General features: G+C 40.3%; 1 protein-coding gene across 1 annotated transcript; it reads right to left on the minus strand.

Moving 5' to 3' along the window:
* Positions 1-6,720: 6,720 nt before the first annotated feature.
* Positions 6,721-14,812, minus strand: LOC308079248 (integrin beta-1-like; the record flags this gene model as incomplete). Its single annotated transcript, XM_080420623.1, has 8 exons — positions 6,721-6,887; positions 9,214-9,449; positions 9,978-10,200; positions 10,305-10,543; positions 11,454-11,656; positions 11,804-11,906; positions 13,166-13,315; positions 14,601-14,812. The coding sequence occupies 8 exons, from the start codon at positions 14,810-14,812 to the stop codon at positions 6,721-6,723; spliced, it is 1,533 nt and encodes a 510-aa protein (XP_080276749.1).
* Between the last annotated feature and the right edge of the window lie 2,472 nt (positions 14,813-17,284).

The following is a 17,284-nucleotide window of genomic DNA, read 5'->3' on the forward strand; positions in this document are numbered from 1 at the left end:
GTGTTTTATCTATTCTTGTCTGATATACATATAAAGGGTTCAGTACTGTCTCCAGTCAACCATGAACTGTTTTACATGAGACATGCAGCTGGATACAAAAGTTAATTCTTAATTATATACTGTACATAAATTGGTCATAATGACCTAGTGGCTCCAATTTTCGTAATGAAAGGTTTTAAGATAAGTCCTTTTGCAGAAAACGGACAGGGGCGTCGGAGTATATGGAAGGAAAAGGGAGAATGGAGAGGGAGTCCTGCACACTGTCTTCACTTATAAAGAATAAGTAATGAAAGGTTTAACATGTCATATTCTTGATAATCCTCAGAAAACTGTTGAAGTGTCAAAATTTGAGCAACTGTGGTGAGTGACATGGATTTCACAGCGGTTGTGTAAATAAGCAGCACACAATCATCTGTGCTTCCTCCAGCTTGAACATTGAACATTACATCGGCTTCTGATGCTATCAATGCACTGAATGGGACATTATCCCGTGTAATCAGATGATTGAATGGTCTGAGTACTGTAGGTGAGATGATCCAATCAATAGTCTGATTAAACGTGGGTAGGTCAGTATCTCACCTAGACCATTCATTCATCTGACTAAACGTGATAATGTCCCATTCAGAGCATTGACAGCATCAGAAACGGTGAACATTGAGGCAAATAACATGATAAGGTTTCTCTTAGCTTGGCCACTGAGACACAAGTGATGTGTATGTCCAACCCAAATTGGTTCATGTGCAGGGTAAACAACAACAACAACAACAATATAATGTGTGACATAACAGAAATGATGTTAGCCCTGTGACTGCTAGTATCAGTATATGAGAGGGGTCACACCACATTGATGTGTTTCTCTGTGTACGAGAGAGCACCATATCATCACTGTTGGGTGGAAACCTTGTAGGTGCAAAACCAGAGCTGGAGCCCTGAACGGGCCTGTTGGGCCAAAGGGTCCAAAGGTCAGGGGGGCCCTCTAGGACATTTGGTCGACTGAGACCCATTGTTCCAGAGCCTGAATTTCAGAAGCTGAACCAAAAAGACCCCTTTGCTTCTTTCAGTTCACTCTCAGTTAGAAAGGTGTGGTGATATTATGTGGATATTATCGTTGTGAAGTTGTTGCTGATGAGACAAATACTTTACTTAAAATATTGCAAAAATATTCAGTTACATTATTCTTTTTCTCTGCAGAAGTCTTGTGAAATGTGAAAGTGTCTTTTCAAGTATAGCCTTTCTACACTGTGCAGCTTTGCTTATGAGACAAATGCATTTCCCATTCGACTTGACAAAAAATAATTAATCGTATGAGTTTTGTGTCATGGTGACATTGATGTCTTGTCAAATTAGTTGTGCTGGAAAATCAGAAGTCGTCTAGCACTAAACAGGTAACACACCTGGACGATTGATTTGCTGCCATGGTCATCCCTGTGTTAATTCGCAGGGTTCAGGGTTCACATTCAAACCAACAAATCTGAGTCTGTATGGATGGTGGACGACACCACACAAACTGTGTTTTACTTGAGCCATAGAGATGGGAGACAAAGGGAATTATTACCCCTTAAAGCTATCCTCTTCTACCCCAAATTTTTACCCGGTTTGCTGCAGTGCATTCGAGTCAGATTCTGTGTCTATCTAGGTGAGACATGACACAATCTGAATTTCTCCATAGAAGAGCAGGGAAACAAAATACAACCTACCCAATTGCACAAGTTATATTATATTAACATAATCTACCATACAGAAACAATTACAATTTTATTCATTAAAAAAAGTTACATAGTGCTGCTTCAAGTTGTCCATGTTGCATTTCTTGCAATATCTGTAATGCAAATTAAAAAATAATATATAATTTCATGTTTTATTATTATTTTAAAGACTTGGTGTTTTAATAAACCCTGGTGTCCCTATTTTGGGAAAGTCATTACATTTTCAAAACTTTTCAAAAAATCTACAAGCTCACAACACGCCGGTATGCAACATTTTGAGAGACATCAAATAACAAGCTAATAACAAACACAATTGAAATGTTTTTGAAAATATAAAACACAACACAAATATTGCTTAAGACTGAAGTAACATTGCATGTTTTGATAACTTTTTATTCCAGAGCAACGTTACAAGGAGCCAATTGAAGAGAGAGCCAGAGTGAGTGATCTGGCAGTAATTACATCCTGAAATGAACATGTGGGGGAGAAGAGAAAGTTTATAAATAGTGTATAAATGCTGCAGTGTATTGGATTTATGTCTGAATTTCATGTGAGATTGAAAGCTTGATGAGCTGGAGATTTATTTTTAATTTTTTATAACATCCTGTGATAAACATTTATTTTCATCCACAGTCCAAAGCCTAATTATTTTTAGACAAAAAAGTGTCATGAGACACTTTATTCAACAAAAACAAACAAACAAGCAAACAAATAAATGATTTAGCCTAGAGATAATGCATTAATCATAAGCTGTTGGTACAAATATTATTTGCACTTGATTTTTCAAACTCGTCACAGAGCCTTCTTATTAGGCTCTAATGAAAGCTCTGCTCATGATGAGTTGAATAATATGCAGTATAAGTACACAGAAGTAATCTCTGAGGTCAATAAAGTCAATGTTTGTGTGTAAACAACAGTTACTGATGTGCGGTTTCCCATTAAATAGTGTAGGCTACTGAGAATATGGTGTCCAGTTCATCCCATCACATTTTCATAATGAACCAAAAATAAATTAGCACTATAGCCTAACATAACGTACTATTCTGTATGCAAAGCTAGAAAGGTTAGTTGCTTGAGGTGAATTTAAAGGTCAACTCATTTGTCACCCTTATTTTGTAGTATTGCTCCCAGTGTTTCCTTGTCTGCCTACTTACTTTTACCTGCCTTGTCTAACCAGTCTTGTGATTGTGTCAGTGTTTCCACCTGTGTCCTCTTAGTCCCCCAGCCTATCCTAGTGTTGATTGTCTGTTGAGTTCACCTGTGTCCTGTTAATCCCTGTCTATATGGGAATACCACTCATTTTCAACGTTGAAATATGTCTTTAATAATACACCTTAGCTGTTGTGTGGAAATAAGAAAAAAGCCCCCCCGCCCCCTTCTATGTTGCCTAGAACTGGACTTGAAGTCAAGTCAAGTCAATTTTATTTATAAAGCACGTTTAAAAACAACCAGGTTGACCAAAGTGCTGTACAGCATAATAAAAAACAACATACAAATAAATAGACGAAAAATAAACATCATTGCAAAAACATTTCAAAAACAGCAAAAGTTAAAACAATGACAGACCACAAGATTAGAGCATGGGGGGGGGGGGGTGCAGGCTGGATGGAGAAAAATCTAGGGTGGATCAAAAGCTATAGGAGAAGAGGTGTGTTTTGAGTCTGGGATTTGAAAGTGTCCAGGGAGGGGGCGAACCTAACAGTGGTGAAGGCTGTTCAAAAAATTTGGGCCAGCCACGGAAAAGGCTCGGTCGCCTTTTTGCCTCAACCGGGCGTTCGGAACCTTGAGAAGCCTCTGGTCAGAGGATCTCAATGGCCGGGTGCTGTCCGGGGGGCCCAGCAGTTCAGCGATGTAGGGTGGTGCTAGTCCATTTAGTGCTTTAAAAACAAATATAAGGATTTTTAAATCTATTCTAAATCTGACTGGCAGCCAGTGGAGGGAGACCAGTACAGGGGTGATATGGTCCCGCCTACGAGTGCCAGTCAGCAGTCTGGCGGCAGCATTTTGTACAAGCTGGAGTTTTAGGCAACATATTGAGGTATTCTTGATTGAGGTCATGTGATCAGTGACATACGCAAGGTGTACTTTTGGCTGCCAAAAGTACACCTTGCGTATGACACTGATCACTGATCATGTGTACTTTTGGCTGAGGCCAAAAGCACACCTTGCGTATGTCACTGATCACATGATCTCAATCAATTATCCAGTTCTAGGCAACATAGAAGGGGGCGGGGGGACTTTTTTCTCATTTCCACACAACAGCTAAGGTGTATTAAAGACATATTTCAACGTTGAAAATGAGTGGTATTCTCCTACACAAGAATCCACGGAGCGCTGCCCTGTAGGTGGCGCAGCCATTGCTGCCTTTATTGACCTCAGAGATTACTTCTGTGTACTTATACTGCATATTATTCAACACATCATGAGCAGAGCTTTCATTAGAGCCTAATAAGAAGGCTCTGTGACGATTTTGGAGAAAAAAAAAACGTTTGGAGCTCATAATTGGCAGCCATCTTGCATTTGAAGGTCAACAATAGGTCAAATCATTATATAAACACCAAATATGTATTCCTTGACCAAAATAAGCTCTGAAACCATCTATTGTGCATCATTGTAGGTCAAACCATTAAAAAGTTCATTTTCACGGCAGCCATTTTGGATTTTGGTCTCTCACTAATTTTCCCCGCCCCTTTTAAAAATACACCCCGGCTAAATTTGTTTAATAACCCTCCTAGATGACAAATCCATTGAGAAACGGACCTTTGCTCTCCACGGTCACGGAAGTTCCACAGATGACCCTACTACAATAGCAGTTGCAAGGAGTTGCATCGGTGTGGTTGACCTTAAAACAGTTTTGTTGCAAGGAGCTGCGACTAGTTGCATTGGTGCGGTTTGGCCTTTAGGTTGGCTGTTTTTTTTCTTCCCTAAAATGCAATTGGCCACACTTCTGCTCTCACACTAGCCGTGTTTCTGGCTTCCCCCTCCGCTCGCCTCTTTGCTACATCTTGTATGGGTGTATAGGAGTAAAAGTATTTAGTTCTGGTTCCTCAGTCATTTCTATGTTTTTATAGGTGTTTCTGAAGGCTTTGTATAACATCTACAAGCAAGCACATCAGTGCATGCAGTGCAGGTGGTTTCAGAGAGTTACAGTACTTCTCTGAAACAAGAGTTACAAGGTCCTATAAATTCATTGTGAAAACATTACAGCAATTCATTGATATCAAAATTAAGAAATGTACTTCTACTTTTACTTTTACTTGTACTTTAAGTATTTTTCAAAGCATGTACTTTGGAATACTTAAGTATATTTAAAAACAATTACTTTTTTACTCTTACTTGAGTAACATTTTGACTGAGCTACTTTTACTTATAGTGGGGTGAATTTGACCAAGGAGTATCTGTACTCTTACTCAAGTACTGGGGTCGAGTACTTCGTCCACCTCTGGTAGTTGAGTAGAAGTAAAAGTACAGAAAATTGGTACTAACAAACAAACAAACCACACAGGAAGACAGCTGAGGCATTGATACAGGTAAAATAAGTATAACTTTTATTCAGCATTCACCAGGTCACATTGACAGTTAATGGATACAATTCATCTTGTCGGATTATATAAATACATTTGAACAACAAACTATATACCTTACAAAGGATTGATAATTGATTCTTGAGAATTATTTTTCTTAACAGATAAAGCACATCACACATTATTGTTACACCTCTGATTTTGTGGATATTGATTTTCATTATCACTTAAAAGGACAAGCCGTCAAAATACAAATAGCATGTAATCTATTACAATTTTACAACTTTCAAAACACAGATAGATGTAGATTTTGTAGATTAAAAAAAAAAAAAAAAACTGAATAAGCTAAATCTTGGTAGAAAGAAACAAATGCACAGTCAGAATTGCTATATTTCATGCATCAGTTTGGAGGACCACGGGGAGTATGGGGAGGATCCAGCATAGTATCAACAGTGTGCTGTGTCTCCTCTGATACCTATCCCTGAACCGATGGTCAGATTTTTTTAGAGAGTAAATCATTAGTAGGTTATACTGTTTATTGTATTTTCTTTGGTCAGTCCTCTACAGTCTGTTTGATCAGTTGTAGGCTAGTGTTTCTTTACCTGTATGCGTTCAGATTGTTTTAAAACATGTGGCCTAGTTGAGTGGCTAGTCAATTCATATGCCATGATTTAATTTGTCAGCATAATGCAGACTTAATTAATTACAGACTTTAAAAATGTTAGTAACTAAAGTTGGATTGCTTTGTAATTTGTCTTTACTGTGGCTACATTGAATACAATGGCAAAGCATTGCTTCATCACACTAACCCCTAAAATTATATTTGCAGGAAGCATTGCAGGAAGTTTTAAAAGGTACTCCAACACACACCCACACTCTTCTTCTTCTTCATTGTCTCCGCCAGGCCGTAAGGCATGGCGAGAGAGTATGTTTTACCCGCCGTCCGTCCGTCCGTCCATCCGTCCGTCCGTCCATCCGTCCGTCCGTGTGTCCGTGTGTCCATCTGTCTGTGAGCAGCTAATCTCCGGCACCGTTGGCCCGGTCGCTGCGAAACTGTGCACACACACTCCCTGGGTGCCAATTCAGATCCTCTGCCCCAATTTTTTTACATGGCCCTGTTATAGCGCCACCAGGAGTCCGATTTGTGCAAAACCCATTTTTTTAAATTACTCCTACATATTTTATCCAAACATCACGCACATCAGTACACAGTATCTCTATAGTCATGTGATCAACACAGATCTGTCTGATTTTCCATATTCCATCCTGATTGGCTAAGGTTGGCTTCCAAAGTTTGCAGGAATGGTCAATTTTTAACTAAATGCCTCAAATCATGAACACACACACACACACACACACACACACACACACACACACACACACAGTTGTTTGAGGCCATGACATCAGCATTGAGGCCCGATGAGGAAAGTCTGTGGAAGAGTACTGCAACTCTCATGACGGCTTCAAAGATGGACTGCCAGTTTGGATCTTCAGCCCTCCAGCAGGAAGAAGTTCAGCGCTTTCCATGTTGAAAAGGAGATCATCTTCAGGACCTCGTACCAAACGCTGCGTTCTCCTGGTGGGCACTCTGGAGTGGAAAGTGTATTGGGCTTCAGTGCAATAACTTTCAGTCTGTCTAAACACTTAGTTGGACCACCTGCATTTGCAGGTCGTCATACTCAGCTGTTAATTTAGAGATCATGTCCTGAACAGACATCTTACCCTTTTTGGCATCTTGATATTTCTCTTGTAGGTCTTTATATGTTTGAATTTCTGTAACTGTTTTGGACCCCCAGTTGTACTTCTGATTCAAATGTGCACTCCAGTGGCATTTATTTGGGCACCGATTGCAGTTCCCATCTGATCCCATTGCACCACATGGCTAGTCCGCACTCTCACATCGCATCATAAATTACTTTAGGCATATTTGACCTATCATAATTAATCATAGCTAAACTATAGTTAACCTAATGAAAATGTTGAATGTTATAATTATATTATGCTTTATTTCCTTGTATCGCTAGAGGGTACTCTACGTTGGAAATGATGCCTGCGGCACTTGACCATATTTGACGAGATGGGATGCAAATGTGTCTTGCAGTGGAGCATGAGTGCATAACAATGCAGTGCATGAGTGCATAATTGCATAAGCATAACAATGCTTCTGTAAGTATTGTACATTTTAATGCCTTCCTGTCCATGGGCCGCATATACAAATTAGTTACTGTACATATCTAACAGTGGACCAACAGTTATGTTTTGCATGGCCCCTTTTATAAATAAACAAATCACATAAAATAAAATAAAATCATATGCAACGTTATGGTCAATTCATGCAATCTGAGATATCTAAGCATTGTTGTGATTATCTGTCTCAAATCATTATTAATGCAGCATGTAGCACTACAGTACAGTTGCAGGTCTGCTCGCTAGAAGGCCTGGCCTTTTAGTAAAGGATAGTGCAGCTGCTTCGTGTGTGGGAACCCCAAGTTCAACTCCTGGGATGCCTCTAAATTCGTATTTAGCATTCTCGCTATAGCATTATTTGAGACCATACGATTGACAACTAAAAAAAGTGCTCCTCGGAGCACAGGTCTCCGCCAGGTCAGGTAGGTTATTGTGGGCCAGCAATGTTCGGAAGTCGCCAATCAGGATGGAATATGAAAAATCGGACAGAACAGTCTTGATCACTTGACTATAGAGATAATGTGTACCAATTTGCGTGATGTTTGGATAAAATCTGAAGGCTTAATATATATATATTTTTTTTACATAAGTCGGCTTCCCGGTGGCGCTATAAAAGGCAAATGTGAAAAATGCAGGGCAGATGTTTTTCCTTGGCCTCTAGGGAGTGTGCGTGCAAAGTCTCATTGATGCAGATATAGTTAAACACAAAAATTGGCCTGTTATAGCGACACCACAAGGCTGATTTAAAGATACTGATTTGCTGATTTTTTTGGACAAAATCTGTAGGAGCACTGTCAAAGCACTGTTTTGCACAAATCGGCCTCCTGCTGGCGCTATAAAAGGCCCATGTGAAAATTTGGGGCAGAGGTTCTGAAGTGGCATCCAGGGAGTGTGCGTGCACAGTTTCTCTGCGATCAAGCCAACTGTGCCGGAGATTAGCTGTACACAAAATGACAGAATGACACACGGACGGACGGACGGACGGACGGACAGGGTGCAAAACATACTCTCTCGCCATATCTTCGGCCTGGCGGAGACGATAAAGGTGATGATGATGATGAATGACTGGACATGTCACATTTATATACTTCAAATCCATAGGCGTAAATATGTAGATGCCGGATTGGCCACTCGGGTCATATGTCAAAAGCCGCCTAGGGCACCTTGCCATAATTCCACTGCATGAAATATGCCTCAGTTGTATGTACCTGAGACTAAAAACGTGTTTCTGTTTTACAGTATAATCATTAACGTTATAATCTAAGTATGATAAGGTGTTTTGATATGAAAACCCACATTTTTATTTAAACTATCCATCCTATATCATGAAATAACTTCATGTCTAACATTTGTAGCAAACCAAACCTCTTGAAAATCGGTTGAGAATTCAGCAAGTTATGATGATTTTCAATGTGAATTGACGCAGGGGCGCAGCCATGGGTGGGCCTGGGTGGGCCGTGGCCCACCCACATAGAAAGCTGGCCCACCCAATCGATTTTGCAAAAACATCCAGGTGGGTCCAGGTGCCCATCCGCTCCTGCCTAGGCCCAGCCTATAATAGCGTTCTGGCTGCGCCACTGAATTGACCTCCTGCTTTCCATAGACATACATGGGGCATACATACATTAGGAGTCACAGCTTGCTCTAACCAATATGGCGGCACCGTAACCGTTGACACGTTGCTCCATTGACCAGCAACAGCCAATGCGCTATCGTCGAGTATATAACTATGCTTGCAAATCTGCTAGCGTCAAACATGCCTACATTTTCCATAGTGCGTTGGCACCGGCACTCACCCAGCGTTTCCACCACGAAGACCTCCTTGGTGATGTCGTTCCGGACAGCGTAGGTGTAGTAGAACCAGCAGTCGTTGGCGTCACGCTCCTTACAGTGGGTCAGGGGGAAGCTGACCCACTGGGGCTGGGGAAGCATGTCGCGGTCCTTCACCTTGATCAGGTTAAAGTAGCTGCAGTCTCGCTGGCATGTGTCCTTCTTCTCACCGGCCTCAAACGCCCGGCACTGCACACAGTCCCTGTGGAGAGAGAAATATGTAAATGTATTTTTGTTTTTAATTGAATTAACAAGATATCAGTAAACCCAGCCTAAATTATCAGCCTGCGGGAGGGCACATAATATGGTCCAAAGTTATTGCGCAAAACAGCGTTGATAGGCAATGTCTGTAGTGCAGAGGGAGGCAGGGGAAAGCACCGGAACATACCGGATAGTGCTTGGTACGGGAACCTGAACATCACTTTTGTGACACAATGTTAAGCGCAATTGAACCCATGATCTCCAAATCTCAGGGCAGACCACACAAGGCCACCGAGCTGGTGGTTTATTTATTGTGGCCACTCAAAATGTACTTTCTCATTTATATTTTCCTGAAAACTGCTAGAATTCTACATTCTGAAACATATGAAATATAGCTATTTTCTTGACGTGGGACATTATTCTGACTCCCACACAAATCTTGACAATTTCAGTGAAATGGAAAACTCTGTAAAATGGGATTTTGGCAGTGCCATCTTGTCATCCAATCTGCCAAGATGTGGAGACTCACTTGTGCACCGTGCAGACTCCAGGGCAGGTGGGACAGATCTCGCAGGTGGTGCCCTGGAACTTGGGGTTGGTGCACTTGCAGACGCCACAGTCACACGTCCCACGGCCATTACAGATCTGTCCATTCGTGGCCAGACAGGTGGAATGGTCCAGGGAACAGTCACAGGCACTTCCGGTGTAGTCGGCATCACAGATGCACACTCTGCACTCACAGCGTCCATGTCCTGAAAGAGGAGAGACACAAGCAGAGGAGAGGAGAGGTGAGGAGTGTTGCAAAGCAAATCATAGCAAAAAAAATGAGTCGCACAAAGCAGTCCAGAAGGCTCACCTCCACAGAGCTTGTTGTTGGAGCGGTCACAGTTGAAGTTGTCACACTCGCAGTACTTGCCACTGTAGATCTCGGCAGGGTTGTCCCGTTTCTTACACTCACAGGTGCCACAGACACAGTCTCCATTGTTGCTGCAGATATATCTGCTGTTGTCTTTGCGGCAGTTGGCGTCCAGATCCTCCGTCCTCACCTCGTCCTTAGTGCACTCGCACAGCCTGCCAATACGACCCTCATTACACCTGAAAGAACAAAGTTCAATACACACAAGTTATATACAAAAGCATAGAGCAGACCAGAACATAATATCTTAAATATATACAAGGAAATTTAGCCTCACGTTCACTATTATAGAATGAAAGACAGACAACTCGAGACGAGTCAAAGTCAAATACTACAAGACACATGGACAACATAACAAAGCCCCAGGATTGTACCAGTTCATATTTACAAGACACGTGGACATGATAAGAGACACCACCAGGACATATACTGTACTAGTTCATATTTACAATACATAACATAACAGAGACCCCAAGGACAAATACTGGACCAGTTTTCTAATGGAAAAGACTACAAAACCAAGACATCACCATTGACACGTGATTAAGTGAGTTATACTTATGCTATATGCACAATGTAAAACCAAGATAGACTCTATGGAGAATCTGACCTTCTCTCTTAGGCTGAGAGCGGAACAATATGCGAAGAACTGGAAGAAATGGACTTCTTACTGTTTGATGAGAAATGTAACTCATTGATTTATTGATAAATAAAAAAAGAAAAGACTGTTATCCGTTAATATGTTAATCCTTGTGTTATAACGCCTACCTCAACACACATTTGTATGTATTTGTGTTTGTATTTACTTTATTTGTTTTAATTTCATTTAATTTTTCTGTGTATGTGTCATTCTCATATTTGTGTTTTTGTTTGTTGAATTTTCTACCTGGAAAATAAAAATTTAAAGTTACAAAAAAAAAAAACAATGTAAAACCAATCTATTAAGATAGCCCTGAGACAGCTTTAACCGGGATTCAGTTGGTCTGTCTATTTCAAGGAATGTGGTCAGGTGGTCCTATCATCCTTCCAGATCAATGGGCTATCAGTGGACAAGAAACATAAGAGTGACACTTTTGCCTTCATTCTTACTTGCAGGCTCCACATTCAAAGGTTCCGTTGCCTTCGTGGCATATCCGACTGTTGGGCTCTCCTCCTTTGGAGCATTGACAGTCGCAGATGAATTTGAGCCCAATCTCCACATCCTCAGTGAATCCCAGGGGCTTGATCTTAAAGCTCTCTGCTTTGCCGTGAGACGGACACTTCTGAGACTCCACGGAAATCTCAAACTGCACCTGCGAAACAGAGGAAGATTAAAGTGTCATCACTAAGTTTCTTTTCACATTTCAGACAGAATGTGTATAAAACATTCCAGAGTTGTTGTTTTTACAATGCAATCTTGAGTTCTTCCAATTCTTTCTGTTGTTAAGATGCATTAATACCTCATCTCCAATGGAGATGTTGGAGCACTTCCTCCCATTGTCCCCGGTCCCCACCACACCGTTCTTACAGATGGCCTTGTACGTGATGGAGACTCCAGGATCACTTCAGATGACAGAGACTAGAACACAGAGAAGAGAGGTTAATGCTCACCACGACTTCTCTCTTGGTTTTAAAAAGGACACAACTTGACCTTTCCAATTATAGTTTTTATTAGTGTGGTTGCCCGAATGGGCAACCAGACTATAGTACTCTACCGACTTTATTATTAGTGTGGTTGCCCGAATGGGCAACCAGACTATAGTACTCTACCGACTTTATTTCACTAGATAAACTTTTTTCTTGCGTGCTATTTCTCCCACAGTTTATTTTTCCCAATTTCGTGCCATATGTCATAATGACCAACTTCACCGGGACCAGACTGCTTGTACTTTGCTAAGAGATTGGTTACATAGTTTAATTGATATTGATTTATTAGTGCATTAAATTTCCCCGTCCACTTTAATGGGAAGTATTTTTTTCTCGGAAACCGTAAGGTCTACAGTTACAAGACTTGGAGGGGAGGTTAATAGTTTATTGCAAAATTATTTAAAAAAATAATCACACCAGTCGGCCACATGGTGGCGCTATAACAGCCCACTTTACCTTTTGGCCTATAACTCTTGAACCGTAGGTGGTAGAATGAAAAGATCTTTACCCCTGGATTTCTTGGGTTATGACGCAGCTCCCCATATAGGCTACGCCCATTTGCGTCAGGATAGATTTTCCGCCATTTTGAATTTTCTTCAAAACACACTTTTAGCTCCTCCTCCCATATATTTTGTCCAAATTTCAAAAATCGGTACACATGATCTTTGGACCCATGCGATAAACACCTCCAAGCGGAATTTTGATAGTCATTACCGTTCGTCCGTAAATGGCTTCCAAATTTAGCGGAAGGGGCCCCTTTTACAAAAAAGGCCACAAATCACGAACAAAACGTCCAGTCGATCCCAAATTTGAATCACATGTCAAGGGTGGTTTACTCAACAAATCCCCAAAAGCATTTCCACTTTGATCCATAGGGGGCGCCACAAATGCTCAAAATGTAACTGTTTGATGCAAAAAACTTATGTTGGGGGGATCAATCCTCTCAAAATGAAACGCAAGTGATCTCAGGAGTTATGTGACAATGTAATTGGCGCGGCCTCGAGTCCCGGCGGCAGCGACCCGCGACTCGCGTCGGCGCAACCACACTCTGCAATTGCCCTGAATTGCGACGCGTCTAGTTTCTCTTTGTCTTCCTCTCTATGTTTATCTTTGCGACACTGTCATACGACAAAGTATAAATCAAGTATAAAACTTGTTATTCCCAGGAGCCCTACTCCTGGGAGACATCTACAACTTGAAGCATCCACTGACAGGAGGAGGCATGATGAGTGTGGCCCTCAATGGCGTGCACATCTGGAGGAGTCTGCTCAAGAACATTCCAGATCTCTACGACGATAGTGCCACACTGCAGGTATTCACAGAGTCTGTATGGTATATCCAGGACTAAAGTATCGTTTCAAACACAAGAATATGACATTTCTATGATTTTTCATGTAATTGGTAAAACACTTGAAGGTCTGTACTTAGGACTGAGTTTGACCTTTGGTCAAATAATGTAAGCCAGAGAGAGATTTCACCCAACTTAGTGTGGGCTCAGCTGTAATGCAATCAGTTCAGAGTTCCTGGCCATTGTAGGAGGTGAGAGGCACAACAGTCACTTTGATAAACCTTTTGTTTCTTGGTTCAGAGGCATTGACAACCTCTGTCTTGTTTTGATTATCAGAAGAAGTCTTTTGTATTCATTTAAACTAATCAGAGTAATCATTGTTCCTTCCTGGGCCGATCAGATACAGAAAGCAAATGTGTAGTGAATGGTTGGAAGCCAGGTCCGAAGGACTTAAGTGAAACAGTGAAATATATACACTGAAGCGTTCCATATCTGGAACGCTTCCTTCTAGTTTGAGATGGACTTGTCCTTGAGGTCACGTGATCATGCACTGGAGCTCACTGCTCTAGCTGATTAGACTGCGTGTTTCAGTCAAAGCGTTTTTGGCCCTTGAATGCGTGCACTGTGCACACCCCGTAGTTTATAAAGAAGAAACCTGTCTGTACAACTATATGAAGTGAAATGTTGGTGTGACATGCTCCGCACACTGTGATAACAATATATAAAAACAAAATAAGATAAAACAAGGTGTATTACAAGTAAAAATGTTAGCAGCGATAGTAAATTAGTAGTAATGTACTTCAGTCCACACGGAACTGTGATGCTATAGGTCAGGTTCTGACATTAATGCAAAACATTATCAAAGGTTTTTGCTTTTGTGTACAATGAATACTGATACTGATACTAACGAAGATTTGCAAAAATTTCAATTTTAGCATAAAGTTAGTATTAGTTAGTATTTTGAAACATCCATGTAGCTGTTTTTTGTTTTCTAGTACCTCAAGCTTGGTTGAGAATGCATTGCTGGGTTTATTGGGCTTCTGTCAGTGTGAGCATCACACAATTATTTCCCCATTAATTATGATATAACATACATTACTGTGATAAATACCTCATTTACACAGATAACTTCCTTCTTCGGTTCTCCCACCACAATTGCATAATGTTCTGATTGAAAGTTTGAGTTTCATCAACAGTTACGTAGTTTGCATCAAAATTCTAATGAATAACACCGTGATTTTGTCTTTACCTTTACCAGGTTGTCGCCCAAACCGATGACTCTTATCGGACACTTGTTTGCTGTGGCCTTGTATGCTATTTACTTCAACTTCAAGTCTGAGTCCTGGAACACAAAACCTTGAGCCTTACAAGAGCGGAGCCGGACCTGTACCGTGCTTGCACAGCCATGTTCCCCCTCATCTACTCTGAACTTAAGTACGTGGTGGTGTACTGAGAAGTGCTCTTTGAGAGACCCAGATGGACAGGAGTAATTCTTTGTGCTAAGACGAGTGAGACGACAAGTCAACTCCAACATCGTGTTTATAGGTTTATAGTCATTGGTTTGGGCAATACCCACACTGGCCACATGGTGGCACACTACATCTTTCAACCCCTGGTAAAACTCTGATTTCAGAATTCTTAAGATCTGGTCCTGTTTCCTTGAGGTTTGGGGCATGTGACAGTTGAGAATCTGATTCTTCTGAAACGTTTCCACTCTCTAGCCAGCATGGGATGCTTTGCAAAAGGCTACAAGCCCTGAATAAATTAAAATGCTAGTATATTTTATATATAATATTTTATAGAGTAAGTTTATTTTGTGGCAGTTTGTATTTCTCACATATTATGTGATAGCTTTAAGTCCTTGCAAGTTAAAGATGTTCAACAATAGACCTTTTTCACAGCAGCCTTATTATTATTATTATTATTATTATTATTATTATTATTATTATTATTGTTATTATTATATTATATGTACTTGCTACTCATTGATTGATTGATGCTGATTGATATTTTGATGTTTAATAAAAAGTATGTTTTACACCATCTAGTCAATGTTGAATAGTCGAAATACACCACAATGTGTTGTGAATGAGAAATAAGATAATGAGTTGGATAATTTTTTATCAGCATGTTGTACCTGTTTTCCTTTTGACCCAATGTTTTTTTTCATTCTCCCTCTAAGTTCTAGACTAATGTATGGAAAATCACACAATATTCCAAAATGTAGCTTAACTACATTTTATTATTTCAACAATGCTCTTGTCATTTTGATGCTTTTAATGTGGCTGAGGCTTGGGTAGGACACCTGTTAAACATCATAGAACTCTCTTTCACAGTAGCTGAAACCTTATGAGGACAACAGACAAACTGTGAGTGGTTATTTAGTACAACACTACAGCAGTGGTGGAAAGTAACTAAGGTATGCACATTTAGTACTCCAATTTTGAGGTACTTTTACTTAACCAGAGTATTTACATTTTTGATACTTTATACTTCTATTCTAGTATATCTCAGCGGCAAATAATGTACCTTTTTACGCCAATACAATTATTTGACAGCTTTACTAGTTGCTCTGAAGATTTAAATTATAATTACACAATATACCCAATTAAATTCAGGATTTTAGTGTGTAGTCTGGCAAGTTCACTGAACTTGGTTTATTTACTACTGTCACCACAGGTAATAACTATATACAATAATACAATAACTGATCACAGGATAATAACATTAATTAACTATAATTAGATGAAAATAGTAATCACAGATAATAAGAACATATAGGCATAATATAATAAAACAATAATCAAAGGTAATAATATATACAATATATACAATAATGTTTCAGTCATTGCAATTCAGTCAGGTCATTGCTAATTCCGCCTGATACTGCGGCTGGTCAGCCATTTCCACAGTGTGTTGCCAGAAAGTTTCTGAGCTGGACGGCTGGACTGCGGCAAGCAGAGCAAGGCCTGAGGCTGTAGATTGGCTGTCTGTCCTGTACTGTTCCTGGGGGGTTTGGACGCAGATTGCACAGTGCTGGTGTTTCTGGCAGGTGAACCCTGCCAGACCTGACCCTTGCGGTTGAGAGACATGAGACCTTTACGGATGATGGACTTTGGGTTCCAGGCCTGGAAACGGTCGTGAAGGATTAAGTCCCCCTGGGCATCCAGGTTCTCTTCACAACCCTCCAACATGGCAATGTTCATGGCATCGTTTGCTTTCTTGGGAAAACTCAACATCACCTCCAAAGCAGCCTTAAAGGGATATTTCACTTTCAAAAAAACTTTGGGTCATTTTATCGTCTACTCAGGCTTTTGTGAGCCCCCCAGACCGTTTTTAAGTTGCTTGATTTAGTATTTCGATATTTTTCATAATCATTTTATCAGACACGCCCCTTCCTATACAAACCCATTATAACTTCAAACTCAATTTTTAACCTGTTAGATTCATCAAAAACACCCGTCCTTGGTTCTGCTGGCTCACCCTGCCCTCCTAATACGTGAGGGGGCCGTGTTTTTTCGATTATTTTTTTTCATTTAATTTCTTTATTGTATTTAATTGTTTTCATTTTCCAAAAAATATATAAAAAATAAATGAAAAAAGTTATCAAAAAAACACGGCCCCCTCGCGTATTAGGAGGGCAGGGTGAGTCACCAGAACCAAGGACGGGTGTTTTTGATGAATCTAACATGTTAAAAATGGAGTTTGAACTTCGAAGTTATAATGGGTTTGTATAGGAAGGGGGTGTGTCTGATAAAATGAATATCTAAATACTGAATCAAACAACTTAAAAACGGTCTGGGGGGTTCACAAAAGCCTGAGTAGACGATAAAATGACGAAAAGTGTTTTTGAAAGTCAAATATCCCTTTAATGTCTCCTCCCTCTCCCTCCTCACAGCAAGACAGTAAAGGTCCTTGCACACTGGTGCGTCTTTTCGTTGCGTTTTTTTTACAACAATGTAAAAAATTGAAAAAACAATGAAAAAAAAAAAAACGCAACGAAAAG

Source organism: Gymnoscopelus braueri, assembly GCF_963280865.1.
Source record: "Gymnoscopelus braueri genome assembly, chromosome: 23".
NCBI classification, from domain to species: Eukaryota; Metazoa; Chordata; class Actinopteri; order Myctophiformes; family Myctophidae; genus Gymnoscopelus; species Gymnoscopelus braueri.